The 19,230-nt window shown below is 39.2% G+C and overlaps 1 protein-coding gene across 1 annotated transcript; it reads left to right on the forward strand.

Annotated features, from left to right (window-relative positions):
• The first annotated feature begins 466 nt into the window (after positions 1-466).
• LOC129744880 (protein FAM117B-like) lies at positions 467-13,725 on the forward strand. Its single transcript, XM_055737624.1, has 5 exons — positions 467-1,100; positions 11,825-12,166; positions 12,229-12,380; positions 12,449-12,691; positions 12,924-13,725. Exons 1-5 carry the CDS (start codon positions 875-877, stop codon positions 13,155-13,157), a joined length of 1,197 nt encoding a protein of 398 aa, XP_055593599.1. The 5' UTR covers positions 467-874; the 3' UTR covers positions 13,158-13,725.
• Positions 13,726-19,230: the final 5,505 nt, after the last annotated feature.

The raw sequence follows: 19,230 nt of genomic DNA on the forward strand, positions 1-19,230 counted from the left end.
CCCAGGCATACCACATCGAGCGGAAAGAGTATATTGGTGCACGGTGCTTCATGTTGGAATACCATTCCCTTGGAAACCAAAATCAAACCTACCAGGACCTGTTTCAAAAAAGCCGTAAAAAATTATTACTCTAGTTTATAATGTGTTGTAGTTACGTTGATTCTCCAATGTTAAACCGCTTCTTCATAGTTTCCTTAACCTTATGTAGTACCAAAGAAGGCTATCGTTACTCAATAAAATTACAATTACAATCTCTGCGGGTATTTCGACTGAATATCTTTAAGTGCCTCAAGAAAAAATTGAGCTCAGTTTTCAGTTTGCTATTTCAGAATTACGTTCGGTTTCTCGAAACTCTATTTTGAGTTGAAACTATTAGAGTGAACCGAGTGGACGTGTCGGCTCACATCTCCAAAACAAACGAAAAGGGAGACGAAGCAAAGTGTCAAAATCGGATCATCCATCTTTCCTTTCTGCTGCATGGCTGGTGGCTTGCGTACTCCCACAAGTCGTGAGTGAACAACGGAAGAGCAAGACAAAGGCCCATCAAAGATCGCGCAACCAGACTAATTCCAAAATTCCGGAATCCGTTCCGTCGGTTTTGCAGAATGTGATTGCCATCATCGTGCACATACATCGTATTGCTAGTTTTTCTCTGTGTCGAGTGTTTTTCCGCTGCCATTATGAGTGCTTAATGCAAGTTGAGGGTTTTTTTTCGTTTGGAAAATTTTTAAGTTTAGCAATTTTGTCTTTTCCCTTCGGACGGTTCATGTTCTCAGGACTAAAGGCGAAGCGTGGAACGGGATTTGATTGACTGTGAAGCCTTAATTTTTTTTTCTCCAAATACATTGGAATAGACAATTTTCATCCTAACAAAATGTCCAGTCGAGTGCGGAAACAGAACGAGCCGATGAAGGCATTTGTCCCGGTAAGTTCACTGCTGGTACGTGGCTCGGTGCATTGTAACAGTGCGGGTGCAGCAGCAAGTGGGGGAGCCATCGGATCTAAATCACTTTCGGCAAACTTGTCCCCTCCGATAAGACACATCTCACCGGAACATGCAATTTCCGGCAATCGGAGTCCTGGTGCTCTGAGCTACAAAGGTAAGTTCAATTAAAAACTGATACCTTATCGTAAGTTTAGTTATACATATAGCCGGTTCTGAAAAGAATTATCACTTGAACCAGAGTTAACAGTTTCCCTGTATCACCCATCCTCGATTAAACATCTTACTACAAAAATATGGATAAAACATACTGCCTCTGTATTTTGGTTCACGTAGGGGAGGTAAGGGTAAAATGGCCACCTTAAGGAAAACGTTTATTTAACCATACAATCACTTGAAATATGTGTCGCTTCATTTGATCGCGTTCAATTCAGACACCAAAGAATGTGAAAAAAGCTCATTTCGTATCCGATCCGGTATGAAATTTAAAAAATTAAGAGTTGAATAATGCATTTTAATGCCAAATGGCCATTATGCAAAATGGCCTTCATCCCAAATTGCCTTTATGCTAAATGGCTTTATGGCAAATGTTAACCTTATTGTAATTGTGAGTTCCATTTAGATGCTCCGAAACGAGGACGCTTTTTCCGCTGCTGTTCGTATGCTGGGGGACAACCAATGTTCTAGTTCTATCCATCTGTCCACGCTGTATGTGCTGAAGAAGATAATCCGGAACGTTGTTGTTGTAGGCCTTGAACATGAAGCATCAGATCAGAGATGTTAAAATCGCGAGTCTACATACTCGCACTTTGCCCTTCTTTGCAGAACGATTTTATTTCGTTAAACTCAATCTGCAATGATGCTATCTAAAGTTCACCTCGGAAAGCATCAGGAGGTAAGCTTCGGGTAAACTCGGCAGGAGTAAACAGCAATCGGGGGGGAAACATCAGCGAAGCAAACGAACAGTTCTGCGAATTAAAGAAAAAATCGTTTTCGTTCGGCAGCCGAACACATCAATCGGACAACGCATGGGGGCGTGGCTAAAAGTGATGGATACAAGGGAACGGGAAACGAGCGAGAGAAGGGTGCGAGGAATGTTAACTCGGTCCGTCGGGCAACGATCGCTCGTGAGCATTCGTGTACGGCAAGCTTCGTTCTGTTGTTTCATTGGTGTGATTTTATTCCTGCGAGGAGGGGAAAACATCAACTCGGGACTGTTCTCTTCGTTTTGTGTGCAATCACGTCATGATTGGAACGAAGATAAAATCAATCTGCACACAACGAGTTAAACTCGGAAAAAATCAGCCGAATGATTCTTTCCGAGGCGAGTTTAAACACCGCTGCATCAGATGCGTAAAGAGTAGTTGGCTGGAAGGTCACAACCGGTATTGGACCTTCTTAAAGATCCTGTACTTTCTTTGTGTCTCAGGTTGTGAACGAATCTGATTACGGATTTGAAGGCTCAATGAAGTTTTCCTTTAAAGGCTGGATCAGGGTAGGATAGTATACAATATCACAATACATGAAAAAGGGCATGATTATTGATTGTGCAAGCTTTCTCCGCGTAGGCAGGGAGAGAACAATTTTAAAGGGCAGTCGTCCGACATTCTAGCAACATGTCCTGCCCTGCGTATCCGGCCAGCCTTTACCACCTTCTGGATACTGGGTTCGCCGTAGAGTCACGCTAGCTCGTGGTTCATCCTTCGCCTCCACACTCCGTTCTCTCGCACGCCGGCAAAGATGGTTCTTAACACTCGTCGCTCGAATACTCCGAGTGTACGCAGGTCCTCCTCGAGCAATATCCACTACTCGTGCCCGTAAAAAACAACCGGTCTAATGAGCGTCATATACAGGTTACACTTCGTGCGAGGGCTAAGTCTTCTCGACCGCAGTAGGCACGACTTCCGCTGAATCTCGCTGCTGGTGTCATTGTCTGCGGTCACCAGTGAGCCGAGATAGACAAAGTCTTCGACTATCTCTAGCTCGTCGCCTTCGATCGTGGCCTTGTTATCACTAGACAAGCGGGTTCGGTCGGACTCGGATCTGCAGGCCAGCATGTACTTCGTCTTGGACGTATTAATCACCATCCCAATCCTTCCTGCTTTGCGTTTCAGTTTGCGATAGATCTCTCCCACGGCCTCCAGATGATCTGCCTACTATATCAATGTCATCGGCAAAGCAGATAAGTTAATGGATCTGTTGAAAATCGTGCCTCGCATTTCGCCCACCGCTGGTCAAAAAACACCTAGCGCCATGTTGAACATAATCAAATATAGTAAAACTAATATACCTCACTCTTCAAAAAACAAGGCGACACATCAAGCACGCCATCCTATGGAGAAAGTTCTAACTACCATGTACAAACATCGACGATCTGAACTACTTCTGGCAGATTTTTGACTTGTAGGTGGCGCTGTTGCTGCTAGAGATGGTGATGGCGGTACGATCAGCGGCTTTAGTAGGAACTTTCGTCAGTAGGTGGTGCTGACATGCGTGTCCTTGATAGGATGTATGGAGAAGGCTGACAGTGAGGTATATTTGTTTTAATATATTTGACATAATGCAGGATAGACTTTTCTCCGTGGATTGTTAGTTTTTCACCACTCTCTATCTACTTTCGAAGTTCTCGCCCTTGAATTCATTGATTTGTTCCAGATCCACACATGATCATCCAGAACGGAATCCAGCTCATTGCCGTCGGAGTGTTGCGTCAATCATCTCCTGGATTCTGTTTAGGATTACTTTGCAGAGTACTTTGAGATTCGTACAGATCAATTAGTGGTATGAATAAGGTTTAGCAATTGCTTCGGTAGCTTTGACTTAGCTCGAAATTAATCAAAGCAAAAGTCCAAAGCATTTGCTTAGTTTGGTATGAATAAACATTTGCTTAGCGGATGTGTACTAAAGTCTTAGAACATAGCTTTTGCTTCGAAAAATAGAGCTATCCAACCAGCAGAATCTGAAGTTTTCTAAAGTAAAATGAAAGATGACAATCAGAAAATTGAAAAGTACGGCTAAAGTAGCCTTGAAGTCGACGAATCGGGTGGTGGGTGTAAGAACGACCGGATTTTTTTGGTAAATTTGTGCTCGTATGTTGATGTTTAAAGAAAAATGAATACATATTCAAATATTGTCAAACAAAAATGGTCTAACTTTAATATCTATCATAAGTTCTCCCCCCCTTTGTATACAAAATAGGCAATAGGCGCGCATTTTAATTTAGATATTTTTTCTTAAATCTTAGAATTATATAAAAATGAGAGATCTGTATAATGTTTTAAATTATTACAATTTATTTCCTACTTTGAGCCAATTGGGACTTCATCCACTATAGCCGGATTTTTTTTTAATTTGAAATATTTACTAATTGATTTGTTTAATTTCATCTTAGACGAATGATTTTATACAACGACAAGAATATGAAAAAAGTTGGGTTATCACTTCGACTTTTCTTTATCCATGTTGAAAATGCCTTTTTGAATTGTTTTGAAGTGAAATATTGCTAATTTGATAAATTCATAACGTTATTAAAGATTTTTTTTATTGGAAAAGTCTGCTACCGAGCATGCTTAGAAAATAGAGCAATTGCTTGGAGATTTGCCGAGCAATTGCTTTAGATTCGAGCTTTATTCATACCAAACTAGCTTGTTCTAAAAGTAAAAGCTCCTGACTGAGAAAACAGCTGTCAAAAAAACTTTATTCATAACAACCGAAGCAATTGCTTTAAGCGACTGCTCGACTGCTCGATTTAGTTTAGCAAAAGCAATTACTAGGTTTTTTTCATACCACCCAATGTTACCGCCAGTTACCGCACTCGGTCAGGTCTCCTTTCTTCGGGACCTTTACAAGGATACCCTGCATCCAGTCGGCCTTGAATGTTGCAGTATTCCATATTTCAGCGAGAAGACGGTGCAACATTTGTGCTGACAGGGCAGCGTCGGCTTTCAGCATTTCAGCAGGGATGCAATCGATTCCAGGCGCTTTGTTGGATTTCATGTCTTTAATTTACTTCATTTGTGTAAAACATCAACGGATCAAATGTTGATCCTAATGATAACTTAATAAAAAAAATGAGTTAAAAATTAGTTAAATCTACTAAGTTCTCGAAACCATTAAAATTTTTCTTCGGAAAGAAGCTCTTGGAGCGTCGAAGTCGAAGTACTCGGCGAAGCGGTTGAAAGTTCTCAAAATTCCAATAAGAGCGCTGTTGGCTCCGTAGTTATTCAGCCGGATGGGAACATAGAACTGTAGATTTTGGTTCCTTAATCCTCGGGGTCGCACACTGAGAGGAATAGCCTCCAGCAGCATGGGAGCGTCAATCCTCGACGCAAGGAGATCCGCTACGACTAGAGCACGTGCAGCGTTACGACGAATTTTAAGCGTGTCTAAATCAATTAGGCGGCAACGGTTTTCGTAACTGGGTCAACGAAACGGATCTAACCAGTTCAAGTGTCGCAAGGCATACCGTATGAAACGCCGCTGGATAGCCTCTATTCGTTCAGCTCCGTTCTGGTTAAATGGACACCAAACTGCAGATGCATATTCAAGCGTTGAGCGAACTATGCTGCAATAAAGGCTTTTTAGGCAGTACACATCTTTAAACTCCTTTGTTACGCGAAATAAGAAGCCAAGACTTCTAGATGCTTTATCAACGATGTAATTCGTATGAGTTTTAAACTCCAGCCAATGGTCTAGCATAACGCCTTGATCGTTGATGTGTTCCACCCGGGCGATGGTTTCGTTCCCGAGAGTGTACTCTGCGCGAAGAGGGTTCCGCTTGCGAGAAAAAGAAATGACCGCACATTTGCTGTGGTTCAGAGGCAAGCAGTTGGTGTCACACCAGTGAGCGAATGTGTTGAACTGCCTTTGCAAGAGATCGATATCGTCTTGGCCATTGATGGTGTGGAAAAGTTTGAGGTCGTCGGCATACGCAAGTTTGGCCCGTCCAATAGAGTGAGAACATCGTTAAAATAGGTGACAAAAATTATCGGTCCCAAGTGGCTTCCCTGGGGCACACCTGAACAAGCGGAGAATTGTCTTGAAAAGTAATTTCCAGTTTGCACTGATAACTTTTTTCCCGTTAAATATCGAAACCAGTCCAGTAGGGATCCACAGAATCCTAAGCATTCGAGTGTAGCAATAGAAATATCGTGATTTACTTTATCGAAAGCAGCAGACAGATCAGTATAGATGGCGTCAGTTCGTGACTTCATGGTGAAGCTATCTTGCACGAACGATGTAAAAGTCAGCAAATTTGTTCTCGTGGATCGTTTCGGCAGAAATCCGTACTGATCGTTGGAAAAGTATTGTTTTGAGGACGAGAAAATCGGATCCAGAACAACCAACTCGAACAGTTTGGCTATAGAACAAAGAGCTGATATTCCGCGGTAGTTGTTCACATCTTTCTTATTTCCCTTCTGGTGGGGGGGGGGGGCATGTAAGCTTCTTTCCAGAGCGAGGGAAAGGTTGCGAAGTCCAGCGAAGCTCGAAAAATATGTCTGATGGGAGTCAGCAAATGTTGCATGAAACGTTTCAAGAAGATAGCTAGTATCCGGTCCGGACCCGTAGATGATGAATTTTTAAGCTTTGTTGTCGCCTTTAAAATGGCTGCGTCATCGAAGGCAATACCGTTTAACCTTCCAAAGCCGTTCGCAAAATTTCCGTACACATCTATTTTTGATAAATTTGACCTGCAGTTTACGTACGTTCTCCTGGCCGCAAATTTTGACCGATTTCGATGAATTTTAATTCATTGTATAGATAATTTATTCTAGTTTCTCAATATTGAAAAATAAAGTCTAAATACTTTACGAAATCACCAGTAGCTGATTCCGAATGAAAAAAGTCCCGAAAAAGAGCTCTTTTTAGAATGCCTATAACTTGAGACAGGTTCCAAATATTGCGCTGATTTTATAATATTTGGAATTGTCAAGAATAAATCTATCCATAGATGTATAAAGTTTTGGTAGTCCAAAGGAAGTTTTGGCCGCTATCCCGGAACTTCCGGTAGAAAAAATTCTTACTTCAAAAAAGTCACCCAATTTTGGCTTTGCATTGCTGTATCTCAGTTACCAATGAATCGATTCTCTAAATTCAAATTTTAGTTTTTTTTCGTTATCTTTATTATTATTTTCGTAGAACATAGTTGGTTCCTCAAAAATCTCAGTTGTTCAGTATATGGTAATGAAACTCACATCTTTTTTGTCATTTTTCAAACTCCCCCTCGTGTCGGTGGGTTAACGGGATTTTGATAGCGTGATTTCTCTAAAATTTGAACTCAAATTGGTCACTTTTTATATACCTAGAGATTCATTAGAATCTCCTCTTTCGATTGACATACATTTTGTGTGGTGTTTTGAAAATTTGTAGCAACGTTTTTCGAATTTACTGAAAGCTGCCAGATTTCAACCAGTTTGGTCCACGTTTTCAACAGGTTGGTGTACAAATCTCGCACCCCTCACGTAGCTGCGGGAGAAACAAATCCTGTAGCTCTCTTTTTGTCGCTCACCAAATCTACCACCCAACCCAGCAGCAGGAGGAACTGCCGTCTCGCCACGTGGTTTGTTGATTGATTGTGCTGATGCTGATAACGAAATGAATGCTTTATTGTTGTAGGAATTGCTAGAATCTCTTTTGATTTAATATTTTAATGGATGGGCAACATTTCTAAAGTTCACGTCCATGATTTCAAATTCAGATTACAGATTTCAGATTGCAGATTTCAGATTTCCGATTCAGATATCAGATTTAAATTTCAAGATCCGATTTCAGATTCAGATTCACATTCAGATCTCAGATTCAGATTTCAGATTTCAGATTTCAGATTTCAGATTCAGATTTCAGATTCAGATTTCAGATTTCAGATTTCAGATTTCAGATTTCAGATTTCAGATTCAGATTTCAGATTCAGATTTCAGATTCAGATTTCAGATTCAGATTTCAGATTCAGATTTCAGATTCAGATTTCAGATTCAGATTTCAGATTCAGATTTCAGATTCAGACTTCAGATTCAGATTTCAGATTCAGATTTCAGATTCAATTTCCAATTTCAGATTTTAATTTCAGATTCCGATTCAAATTCCGATTTCTGATTAAAGTTTCTGATTAAAATTTCAGAATATTTGTTACTTGAATCATAGATTTTGTGTCTCCTGCAGTAGACACTGCTTGAAATAAAAGAAAAGAATCATGATAACATTCAAAACAAATGCATCACTGAAGAATTCTAATGATAAAATATTTAAAAAGATTCAAGAAGCTTATTTAAATTTGGAAAAATAATCTTTCTCTATTTTAAAATCAAAACATTTACTACGCAAAGAGGCATCAACATCAGCACAATCAATCAACAAACCACGCGGCGAGACGGCAGTTCCTCCTGCTGCTGGGTTGGGTGGTAGATTTGGTGAGCGACAAAAAGAGAGCTACAGGATTTGTTTCTCCCGCAGCTACGTGAGGGGTGCGAGATTTGTACACCAACCTGTTGAAAACGTGGACCAAACTGGTTGAAATCTGGCAGCTTTCAGTAAAATCGAAAAACGTTGCTACAAATTTTCTAAACACCACACAAAATGTATGTCAATCGAAAGAGGAGATTCTAATGAATCTCTAGGTATATAAAAAGTGACCAATTTGAGTTCAAATTTTGGAGAAATCACGCTAACAAAATCGCGTAAACCCACCGACACGAGGGGGAGTTTAAAGAATGACAAAAAAGTTGTGAGTTTCATTACCATATACTGAACAACTGAGATTTTTGAGGAACCAACTATGTTCTACGAAAATAATAATAAAGTTAACGAAAAAAACTAAAATTTGAATTTAGAGAATCGATTCATTGGTAACTGAGATACAGCAATGCAAAGCCAAAATTGGGTGACTTTTTTGAAGTAAGAATTTTTTCTACCGGAAGTTCCGGGATAGCGGCCAAAACTTCCTTTGGACCATCAAAACTTTATACATCCATGGATAGATTTATTCTTGATAATTCCAAATATTATAAAATCAGCGCAATATTTGGATCCTGTCTCAAGTTATAGGCATTCTAAAAAGAGCTCTTTTTCGGGACTTTTTTCATTCGGAATCAGCTACTGATGATTTCGTAAAATATTTCGACTTTATTTTTCAATATTGAGAAACTAGAATAAATTATCTATACAATGAATTAAAATTCATCGAAATCGGTCAATATTTGCGGCCAGGGGAACTTACGCAAACTCTCGGGTCATATAGACCCGAACAGCCTAATTACGGATTTTTTTGAGGGAGCACTTCCGGTGGTCACAGGAAGTTGCCTGGTACTACAGAATGTGTATTTCGTGATTCCCCAGGGAGGTTTTTAAAATCAAATTTTTGCGATTTTTTCTCGAAGAGTTATGATGATTTGAATGTGCGCTTCGGGTCATATTGACCCGAACGACTTTGGAAGGTTAAGGAACAGTCTAGATGTGTGATATTTCCTACAGCCATATCCAGTTGCTCTGAGGAAATGGACCCAGTTGTGAAAACGCTAGAAAATTTCTCAGCAAAGAGGTTGCATATTTCAAGATCGGTGTTCGCTGTGTGGCCGTTCAAAAACATTTGAGACGTAAGCCTAGATTCTTTCCGCTGATTTTTAACGTACATCCAGAAAGATCTCGGGTTGGTCTTAAAATTACGCTGTAGTCGGTGGAGATAGTTCTGGTAGCAACACCTACTGCTTTTTTTGTACGCCGTGTTTAGCTTGCGGTATTCTTCCTTTGTGCAGAGGGACTTGTGCTTGCTGAAGTTTCGAAGAGCACGGTTTTTTGCCGTCTTCAGTTGTCGCAGTTGATCAGTGACCCAGGGAGCTCGTGGGTTGGAGGGTAAGCTACGTTTCGGAACATGGCGCTCAATTATATAGTTCAGTATATTTGAAAAAGTCGCAGCGGCTGCATTGGGATTAGACATATCGAGCTCGTTCTCCCATTCGATAGAATCCGAACGAGTGAGATAGCTTCGTAGTCGACGTTTTTGAAGTCCTGGTAGAAGGGAGCGGTTTCCTCTATAGGAGCGTTAACTCTAGTGACATCGAGTGAGACCACTAAAGCTGGGTGATGGGAAACTACTTTAACAAGAGGAGCAGGAGCTAAATCAATAGTCGGATTCCTGAAGCCTTCGTTTATGAAGCAGAGGTCTAGCACTGTTGGCGCTTCGAGCTGCGAATTCTGTTGGCAATCGTTATTTCTTGGCATTCTTGCATTAGTCCTTGCACCACTGAGGCGGCGAGAAATGTCATAAAGTAATCGGATATCTCCATTGGCGGCGGCTCTTCGTTTTAGCTCATCTGTTCTAGGCCATGGCGCCTCATGATGCGCCATGCATGCAGACTGAGAAGGTGTCCGCACGCGTCTGTTCTCCAGGTCAGGGGCGACTCAAACAGCGTCTGTCTCTCTCGCCAGCTAAGTCCAAGATGGAAGCCCCATCGCGGGATAGGAATCTTAGACTAACAACCTACTGCTCCCGATTTATAAAATTGTTACGGAATCCAAAAGAAATGACCGACCTGGAACTTTGGCGACGACTTTTAGCATGAAAACCCGGACAAGAATTGGAACTTGGAACGTTCTTACCCTTGCCCAACAAGGCAAGCTGGCACAACTTGCTAGAGAAGCTAGCCGCCTCAAGCTTGAAATTCTGGGACTGAGCGAAGTCCATTGGCCTAACACTGGAGAACAGAAGACACAATCCGGGCAAGTCCTGCTTTACTCTAGCATACGAGGAGAAAATGCTACTCGGGAACGAGGAGTTGGTTTCCTGTTAAGCCCGCATGCCCATGCGGCCCTCATAAGATTTTTTTTTTTTTTTGTTTCGATTATAGTCGTTTTACCATCTTTATGGCATTCGCGACTTTATCAACGTTGCAGTTGGCGGATCGTTATTGAAAAACTATCCGGTACAACTGTGTTCGATGTTTACTCTTGGGCTCGAACTCGCGGACAAACCTCATAAGATGGGAAGCGATAAAAGAAAGAATAATCGTGGCCAGATCTAGAACACGGGTTAGAAACCTTACAATGGTCCATTGTTATGCGCCAACTAACGTTGCAGATTTGCAGAAGAAAGAGCAGTTTTACAATCAACTGAATAGCGTGATAGAGAAAATTTCGAAGGGTGACATTCAAATCCATTTGGGCGACTTCAACGCAAAGATTGTTCGGTCTTTCCAATGAAAAAAATCGGATTTTTTTACTGAAGAATTTTTCTGCTGACTCTCCTTGAGCAATTGGTGATAGTGAAGTGGCTCAAAATCTTGGCGCTGGTGAAGAAACCCCTGTAAAGTGTTTTACAGATTTTTTTTTCCTAGATCTCCATCCTGTGCGAATAAATAATCCCTATTCTTGTTTCTTTTTCGGTGTAACAGCCAAGTTTCCAAACACGCAGCGAAAAAGTTTTTTAGGACAAAGGAATTTTCCTTTGTTTAGTGGCCAAACAAAAGAAAATTACTTTGATTCCGGAACAATAAAAAAATCTCTTGTTTCTAATCTGTTTTCCTTCATTTCAAAGAATTTGAAATACAAACAAATTCTTTGATTGAAAGTATTTTTTTAGTTCAAAGAATAAATCTTTTGTTTCAAATTTTTTTTCTTTAGAATCAAACTCATAATACATCGTATCAAATAAAAAAGAGTTTGTTTCAATAGAATATTTTTGTGAATCAAATCAATTTTTTTTTTGGTTCAAACACCAAGATTTCTCTGAGTGAAGAATGTTACTACAGTTATTGATTGATTCGATTTGATTTTTTATAATAAGAAAGTTATTACGGCCCCTTCCCTACTAACCTAGTGAAACGAATAAACTCGGCACATCTTCCTTGAAATGTCTTTATTCCTCCTTTTTTGGAACTTGTTCTTCTGCAGGCAAAGTACTGAATTTAAACGAAGGAGCTATACGGAGGACCGCATCGCTGGATGCCCTGTATCTAAGACCGGCTCCTTCCTGGAGTCTGCTCAGCTCTACTTTGCTTCAGCTTGACAAAGCAACCCAGACGGAAGAATCGTTTCTGGAGCGCACACGGGGCAGCACCTGGGTCGGCAGCAATGCCGGAATGGGTCCCTCGGCTGAATCCTCTCCGATCATAACCCGATCGGAGGAGACCACACCGACTGATCTGAAAATGGAAAAAGTGATAAGACAAAGACTGCAGCGTACGCATCGTGGCGAACATTCCGTTAGTTCGCAAACACTGAGCCCTAACCATGGTATTTTCTGCATTTTTTTTCCTAGGTTAGAGAATTTTTTAATTTTGTATTTTCGTTTTAAGCAAAAGCAAGCCCCGTTTCGATACCTCCACGTACCTGTCCGCCTGTTCATATGCGTCCTATGCGGAGTTCCGTAGAAGGATTGAACCAGGAAATCGAAAAACTCGTCCTGTTCACAAGCCAACCGCATACCTGTCGATCTGATCTAGAAATGGTAGGCTCAGTTAGATTGAATTAAAAATGATAGTCGTCGACTCATATCGTGATTGTATTCCATTGCAGTATTCTCGGGGCACACCCGAGGGACATCGCGCACCACTGGCTGAGCTGTTCCACGCTGCTGGGGGTGGTGGAACCGGTGTTAGCGATACTCGGTCTGTCAATACTCAAACACCGCTAGGCGACCGGTTGTCATCGGATGATGGAAGCCAGAGTACTTCGCCCGATGATGGGGCGGCTGTTTCGAGCGCTTCGCCTAGAATAAACAAGTTTCTGGCCAGAGAACCTCCGGATGGTTGTGAGAAGGTAAGACCTTGTTTATGTTGCCTTTTTTATGGATAAAATCATGATAATGATACATGTGTGACTAGTTATGATTTCGGCTTAGGTGAAGTTATTTGTTTAGCTGCAATGTTTAAAACTCTAACGCTGTAAAGTGTAGGAAGAATTAAATCAGGTTTTAAAAATGTGCGATAGTATACCGAGAGATAATTAAATTTTAATTATCAAATACTAAGCATTGTCTTAACCGTTTCAGGTAAACTTAAAATTGACCGAAGCTGACACGAATACAAACATGACGCATTTCAAACCGTGCGTCGCATTCCAGTTGCGACCGTCACTCGGCTCGGCGTTTCAACCGCTGCAGCCAATTCCGACATTGAAGACAACTCCGGAAAACACGCTGGATGAAGAACAAGCATCCGGCGACTCGGATGTTTCCCAACAAAAGCCTGTATCGGCCTTCATCGGCGAAGACGACGGTAAATGAGTTATGTTTATGCAAACCAAGAGCTAGGGCACTTATGAAAATCGTAGCACTTTCCGGTTCACACACGCTCGGTACAACACATGGCTGACACACCAACATTAAGAGGTAAAATAAGAAAAATCATCCACAAATGGTAGGTACAACACTCTTGTCGATTAAATACTACATTATTTTCGTAAACTCATTAAAAAAAACTTCTCTGACACTGATAAACTGAAATAAAACTGCGCCACATTTATCGTATATTTATAAAGTAGAGTGCTTCTTATTGTATGACAGTGGAAAACCACCATTATGTTTGGTTTAATTGAAAGGATACAATTCGATTCGCCGTTTCTATATATGTTTGGGTTTGAATAAGACTTTTTTTTCCTTCAACTGTAACCCTTAATGTGAAACGAATGTACGTATATTATCGGAGAAATGAAATGGTCACATTACAAATGTTGTGTTGAAAATATTGTGACATGTCTGTAAATAATAGGAAGAAGAGCAATGCAGGAAAGATAAGCTCATTTAAACAGCTACCAGGAAATTAAGTCTAACTCTCAAAAGTAATTTAACATTTTTTTAAACGCCTCGTTTTGGTAGGCATTTTTCTATCACCAGCAAAACATCATTAACAATATGGGCAGACGGTCCTCTGAACTTCACTGATCACACATTATTGGTGTAAAATAATAGGGCAGTATTCGAGAACGAATCAGCATGAATTAGTAGAAGATAATGATTCGGAAGTCAAGACTGGAACTGCAACACAGTGTTGTAGTTAGAAGAAAGACATGACTTTGATATAGCGCTTTACAATGAGGAGAAAAAGAAATGCAAAATAAAGAATGAATAAGAGGTGTGTGGCGTACATGAGCGAGGCTTCAATAGAAAATAAGATATTATACGAAAGTGGTCAGGTTGACACAGCTCTATACTTCGTTTTCAATTTTTGGCACATCCAAGTTCATTTTTTAAAGCTAAGTTTCAATTATTTTGGAATAACCAATGAGCTTTTTCAGATTATGACTAATTCCTCGGAATGCGTGTACACTTCACCTAGTGCATCTAGTTCAAGAGTTTTTTTTTTCAAAATAATGTTCTACGCGGACCTATTTTGACAGAATCTCGTCAGAGGATTATATTAAAATTTGAGGAAAATTTCGTCAATCACACTCCAAACAGTCAATGTTCAACAGGTTATTCCATTTTATGGAAATCTATTTCATCTTGAGAACCAAAATTTATGTTACATCGGAATATGAAGAGTCCTTCTTCAAGTTTCAGAATATTGTTCTCTATTCATTAACACCGACTACGATAAAAAAAACTCATTTCACACAATCAGTAACATAAATATAACAGAAAATTATCGAAACGCATAACCATAGAATCAAAACTGCAATCATTATATTTTGCTACGCCACAATTGTATACATAGAAACATACTATTTCAAATGAATATCATTGGAAAAAGCGGTTCGAAACAATAAACACAGGTAATAATAAAATATGGGCTACAAACAAATTTAAAAACGTGTCTACAACAGTTTAGTTCGACCATATGAATGAATGTATTAATGCGAATTACAGAGCTTGTGGAAAAAAAATGTCGGTACCGGAAAGACAGTGATTTAATAATGTTATAAAGTTCTGCAAAGTTTGGACTACTAATGGATCGAGCAAAATCCTTATAAGGACCAATCAACTTATCGAAGGCGTGTATTTTGTGTCAGTCTTTTCACGTTCATTTCTCTCGGTTATCTATGTGTTTGAATGTTTACGTTTGGCTTAAAATTTGTAGAACATACCCATGAAGGGTTTAAATTAAAATTATTTATTCAAACATGTAAAACGAAATCGTGATAACAAGTTAGTAATGGGCAGTAACTGAAAGCAGGTAACATTGAGTAAGACAAAAAATTGTTATTTTAAAAGCTGATATACAACCCAGTATTAAAATGGGATGCTTTCTATGCTCAAAGCAAGTTGAAAAAGATAAAATTGGGTGAAAAAAATCGTGTTACGCGTCACAAAAGATCATTTTTGTTTTTGGCTCAAAGCATCCATCCGGTGACGCCAGTTTTAAGCCCACTAAAACACTCGTTCGAATAACAAAATTACAAATAATATATATCAAAGCATCGTTTTGGCTTGGACGAATAAACAATTTATAATCTATATTTCTAGTAAAATATTCCGAAATAAAAATACGATAATTTCACCGCTGTAGTACGACCGGCCCAACCAACAATTCCATAATAATTATTCCCAAATAATCAATGTACAAATTAATAAGTTTAAGATTTATGTTTAAAGAACGCAACATGAATAAAAAAAAAAACAACCAGTCTGCATAGTTTGATCAAAAGTTCAACAAACAGAGCAAGTTTCATATTGAGTGTTTTATTACTGTAAACAAAATTAGACGCGTTAATAAGTAAAACCATTTGAAAAATGTAGGCATTTCAGTTAGTTGATTAAAAAGTATAAAAGAAAGCAAATAAAAGAAAACACGAACAGAAAAGTGAATTATCAAACAGCCAAACATCAATAGCAGCACTTTTGAAGTGTTCGACCCAAACGCATTTTTTTATTCTTCTTGTTTCAATTTGATTCATTTTTATAGACTTAAGTTGTTCCATCGTTTTATATTCGTTTAGATTTTCTTTATTTAAATAATGTTTTGTTGCGTAGTATTATTAAGGCAATAAATAAAACTTTGTTTCTACTTTATTCATTTTTTTTTTGTATTCATTATTTCATTCCTACTCCTTATTTTATGTTTCTGTGTATCAAATTTTTTATATGAAATTAGAACATCCAAAAAATTTCTAATGTTTCTATCCAATGTTTCTTTTAAAAAAAACTTTTCCCAGCTTGGTCGCTTTGAGACGATTGAAGTTCTTCCTTGGTTGGTCAAATTATACCGATTATTCCACCAAAATTCATTTGATCATCGGTCGTAAAATTTATATTAATTTTCAGTTTATGTTCTTACCAGTACCACTATGTGTGTTTAAGAAACGGTTTAAAAATTTTAGTTGTGTACTTTTTTAAAAATTTGACCTGCATTCCATTTTCAAACTGGATGGTTGATAAGGTTGCACTTAAGAAGGACTCACGTCAAAAAAGGTGAAGGCTTAATAGCGGCACGTTATCCAAATATAAGAGAAAATTGTGAATTCATTTGAATTTTTCTTCAATTTACAGGTAACAACCTGTGGTAAATAATCTCCTGAGGGGAGGTTGAGAAGCCTTGATTCCTGGGGTGACTTATTTCCTCAGCTATAAAGAGTATCCACGATGAAATTGCCACACACAAAATTGATTCGCAGGGTTGAACATTTTCTTAACGAAATTGACTTTATTGTCCTCATACCACTTCAGCACGTCCTTGAAGTAGTGGCATGAGGTTAAATCCGGCCAGAAGATTGTTGGGACGTTGTGGGCCTCCAAGAGAGGAAGCAGCCGCTTCTGGAGGCACTCTTTCATGTACAGGGTGACAAAAAAGTCCTGTCACACTTTTTTTCGGGGTCGCCTGTAGCCTATACGTTGTATTTCTCTGGTGCCATCTATATGTCAAATGAAAGGGCTAACTTTGCTGCCCACAGTGGCAGAGTTTCGTTTCTGTGCAGCTCGTGTACATTAAGTTGTGAGTGGCAGAGTTGAGAGCAGCTGTTATCGCTGAATATGTGAGAGGGTACAAACCCGGACACATATTCAAACACCTAAAACCGCTTGTCATCAACCGGAAATTCGTGTACCAGACCATAAATCGATCCTAGAGACCAGAGGCACCGAGGACAAGACACGATCTGGACGACCAAGGTCTGTGAGAACTCCAAGGTTGAAAAAGATTATACGAGACCGGGCGTGCGCGCTTGCGACGACTTTCCGAGACGTCTGAAGCTGGTTCGATCAGAGAAAGGTGGTGTAATTCAGAGATATCGTCTGTGAAGTATCTTGATGAGTTACTGAATAAAGCTATGAAAGTCAGATTCTGATTTTCTTCTTATTCTTTGAAATATTGGGATTTTTCTGTGTGACCGGACTTTTTTGTCACCCTGTACACCTGTCCTTTCATCGTGTCCTGGGTCACGAAAGGTGCACTGCGCTTCCCGCACGTGCAAATGGCTTGCCAAAACAGGAATTTATTTGCAAATTTGGACATCTTCTCGAAAAACAGGTTGCCGGGGCCCTGTTTGAAGTTGGCCTTCAAATATGTTTCGTCGTCCATGATGCAGCATTCAACTTTCGTCAGCATGTTGAGGTATAACTTCCTGGCACAGATTTTTGCGGACTTGTTCTGTTTCTCGTCGCGATTATGGGCCTTTTGTACCTATAACGGGTTTCTGGACAAAACTTCGGCTTAGGTGCAACTTCTTAGTCACATCCCGAACGAAGGCGTTCGGGTTTCGGTTGAAGGCCTCAGCTACGCGGTTGTGATTTTTGGTGTTGTACGGAATACTTTTCGGTGGTCAATCGTTCCTCGAGACGCTTAATCACTCGCGACACCGTGGAATTCGCGATTCCCAACGTTTAAGCTATGGAACGATGCGAGAGATCCTTGTTCTCGTGATGAATGCGCACGAGTTGTTCTTTCGACTCCATTTCTGCGAGTTTTGATCACAGAACTATAAAACTTGCAGAATGTAATCAATGCACTTTGAACTAATTCCACCCAAATTTTCATTAAATTCTATCCAACGGTTAAAAAGTTAGAGCAATTTCATAGTGCGGCAATTTCATCGCAGGCACTATTTAGGAAAAAAATCCAATAAAATGTTTTTCTTGATTCGCTTGAATATATAGTTATCATGCATCATTTTGGTAGGGAGCTCGAGTCTTTATGCCAGTAGTACTTTTTCAAACATGTTTGGCACAGTGCACATTTTCGGCACAGAAATTTGCTAAATAGGCATTGGATTTTTGCGACCTCTGTCTGTATGGGTGTAACTTTAAAAATATCCTATTTTTTTCTCTCCGCGAAAATGGTTCAAATTCATTTATAAAATCAAGTATCGTTCTAATATTTGAAGCATATTAACTTGAAATTACATGATCTCAATGCAATGCAAAAGACGGCGAGTTTCAAGTCTCCTCATTCTCCCCTACAGATTCTTTGAAGACGTAGCCAGTTGTCAACTTATCTTTCGTGTCTTCTTGATATTCCGCTTGACAATGACCGATTGTTTTTCATTGTGCGGTGCTTCAGCGTGCTGGGGGCGTCAAAGTCCTCGGACATCATTTGGAGGTTATTTGTTACATTTTCATGAAAGTTTTAGGGAAATCTTTCGAGAGAATTTTTCTCTGTAGTTGTATAACTTATTTATTTCAGTTTAGTTTTTTTTTCAATCATAATTATCAACTACAATAACTCGCTTATCTGGGGAACAACATTCGTCGACATGGCGAGCATAGGCAGAAGAAAGCCACAGATGCTTGAAAAACGAGAGTAGAAACACATGTATGTACGCTATCACGTCTCCAACCAAATGAATGTTAGATTCTATCCAAACTTTCGTCGAAATGTAATGAACAACAATTGAGTCTCAAAATTTATATTTAGAGAAAATAAAACAATATATTTTTCGGACAAAAGACAAAAATATAGAGAGAATAAACTGAAAATAAAAAAAATATGTGCCTCGCCTTTGGCTATTTTGTAAAAGTAAAAATAAATTAATTTTATCGTCTTGTTAATAAAAAAAAAAGTTAATATTTAACAATCCATGAAACAGAAACATTTCGGAGCTTTAATAAATTGAAATTATAACCAAAATAAATGATGCGCAATGTAAAAACTCATTTTGAATCCCTAGCTAAGCGAGTTTCTGTGTATGTACTTCTCCAACGGTTTGCACCAATTGAACTAAACATGACTATAAATTTAAAAACATATAGAACAATTGGTGGTCAAATATATAGTACAGGTTTGAGTTTCAATTCCAATTACCTATTTTACCATATTTAATAGTTACATGTACTAAAGTACTCTGAGAAGCAGTAATTGCATTGTGTGTAAGAAAAAATCAGCTTTCTATAGTTTATAATAAATGGAATCGTGTTTATGAGACCCAAA

Source organism: Uranotaenia lowii, chromosome 2 (assembly GCF_029784155.1).
Source record: "Uranotaenia lowii strain MFRU-FL chromosome 2, ASM2978415v1, whole genome shotgun sequence".
In the NCBI taxonomy this organism is placed as follows: Eukaryota; Metazoa; Arthropoda; class Insecta; order Diptera; family Culicidae; genus Uranotaenia; species Uranotaenia lowii.

Excerpts from the sequence above, each read along its gene's own strand:
- LOC129744880 (XM_055737624.1), top strand. The coding sequence starts at position 875 with ATGTCCAGTCGAGTGCGGAAACAGAACGAGCCGATGAAGGCATTTGTC. Across the intron at positions 1,101-11,824 it reads TGGTGCTCTGAGCTACAAAG|GCAAAGTACTGAATTTAAAC; the intron begins GTAAGTTCAATT and ends GTTCTTCTGCAG. Across the intron at positions 12,381-12,448 it reads GTCGATCTGATCTAGAAATG|TATTCTCGGGGCACACCCGA; the intron begins GTAGGCTCAGTT and ends ATTCCATTGCAG.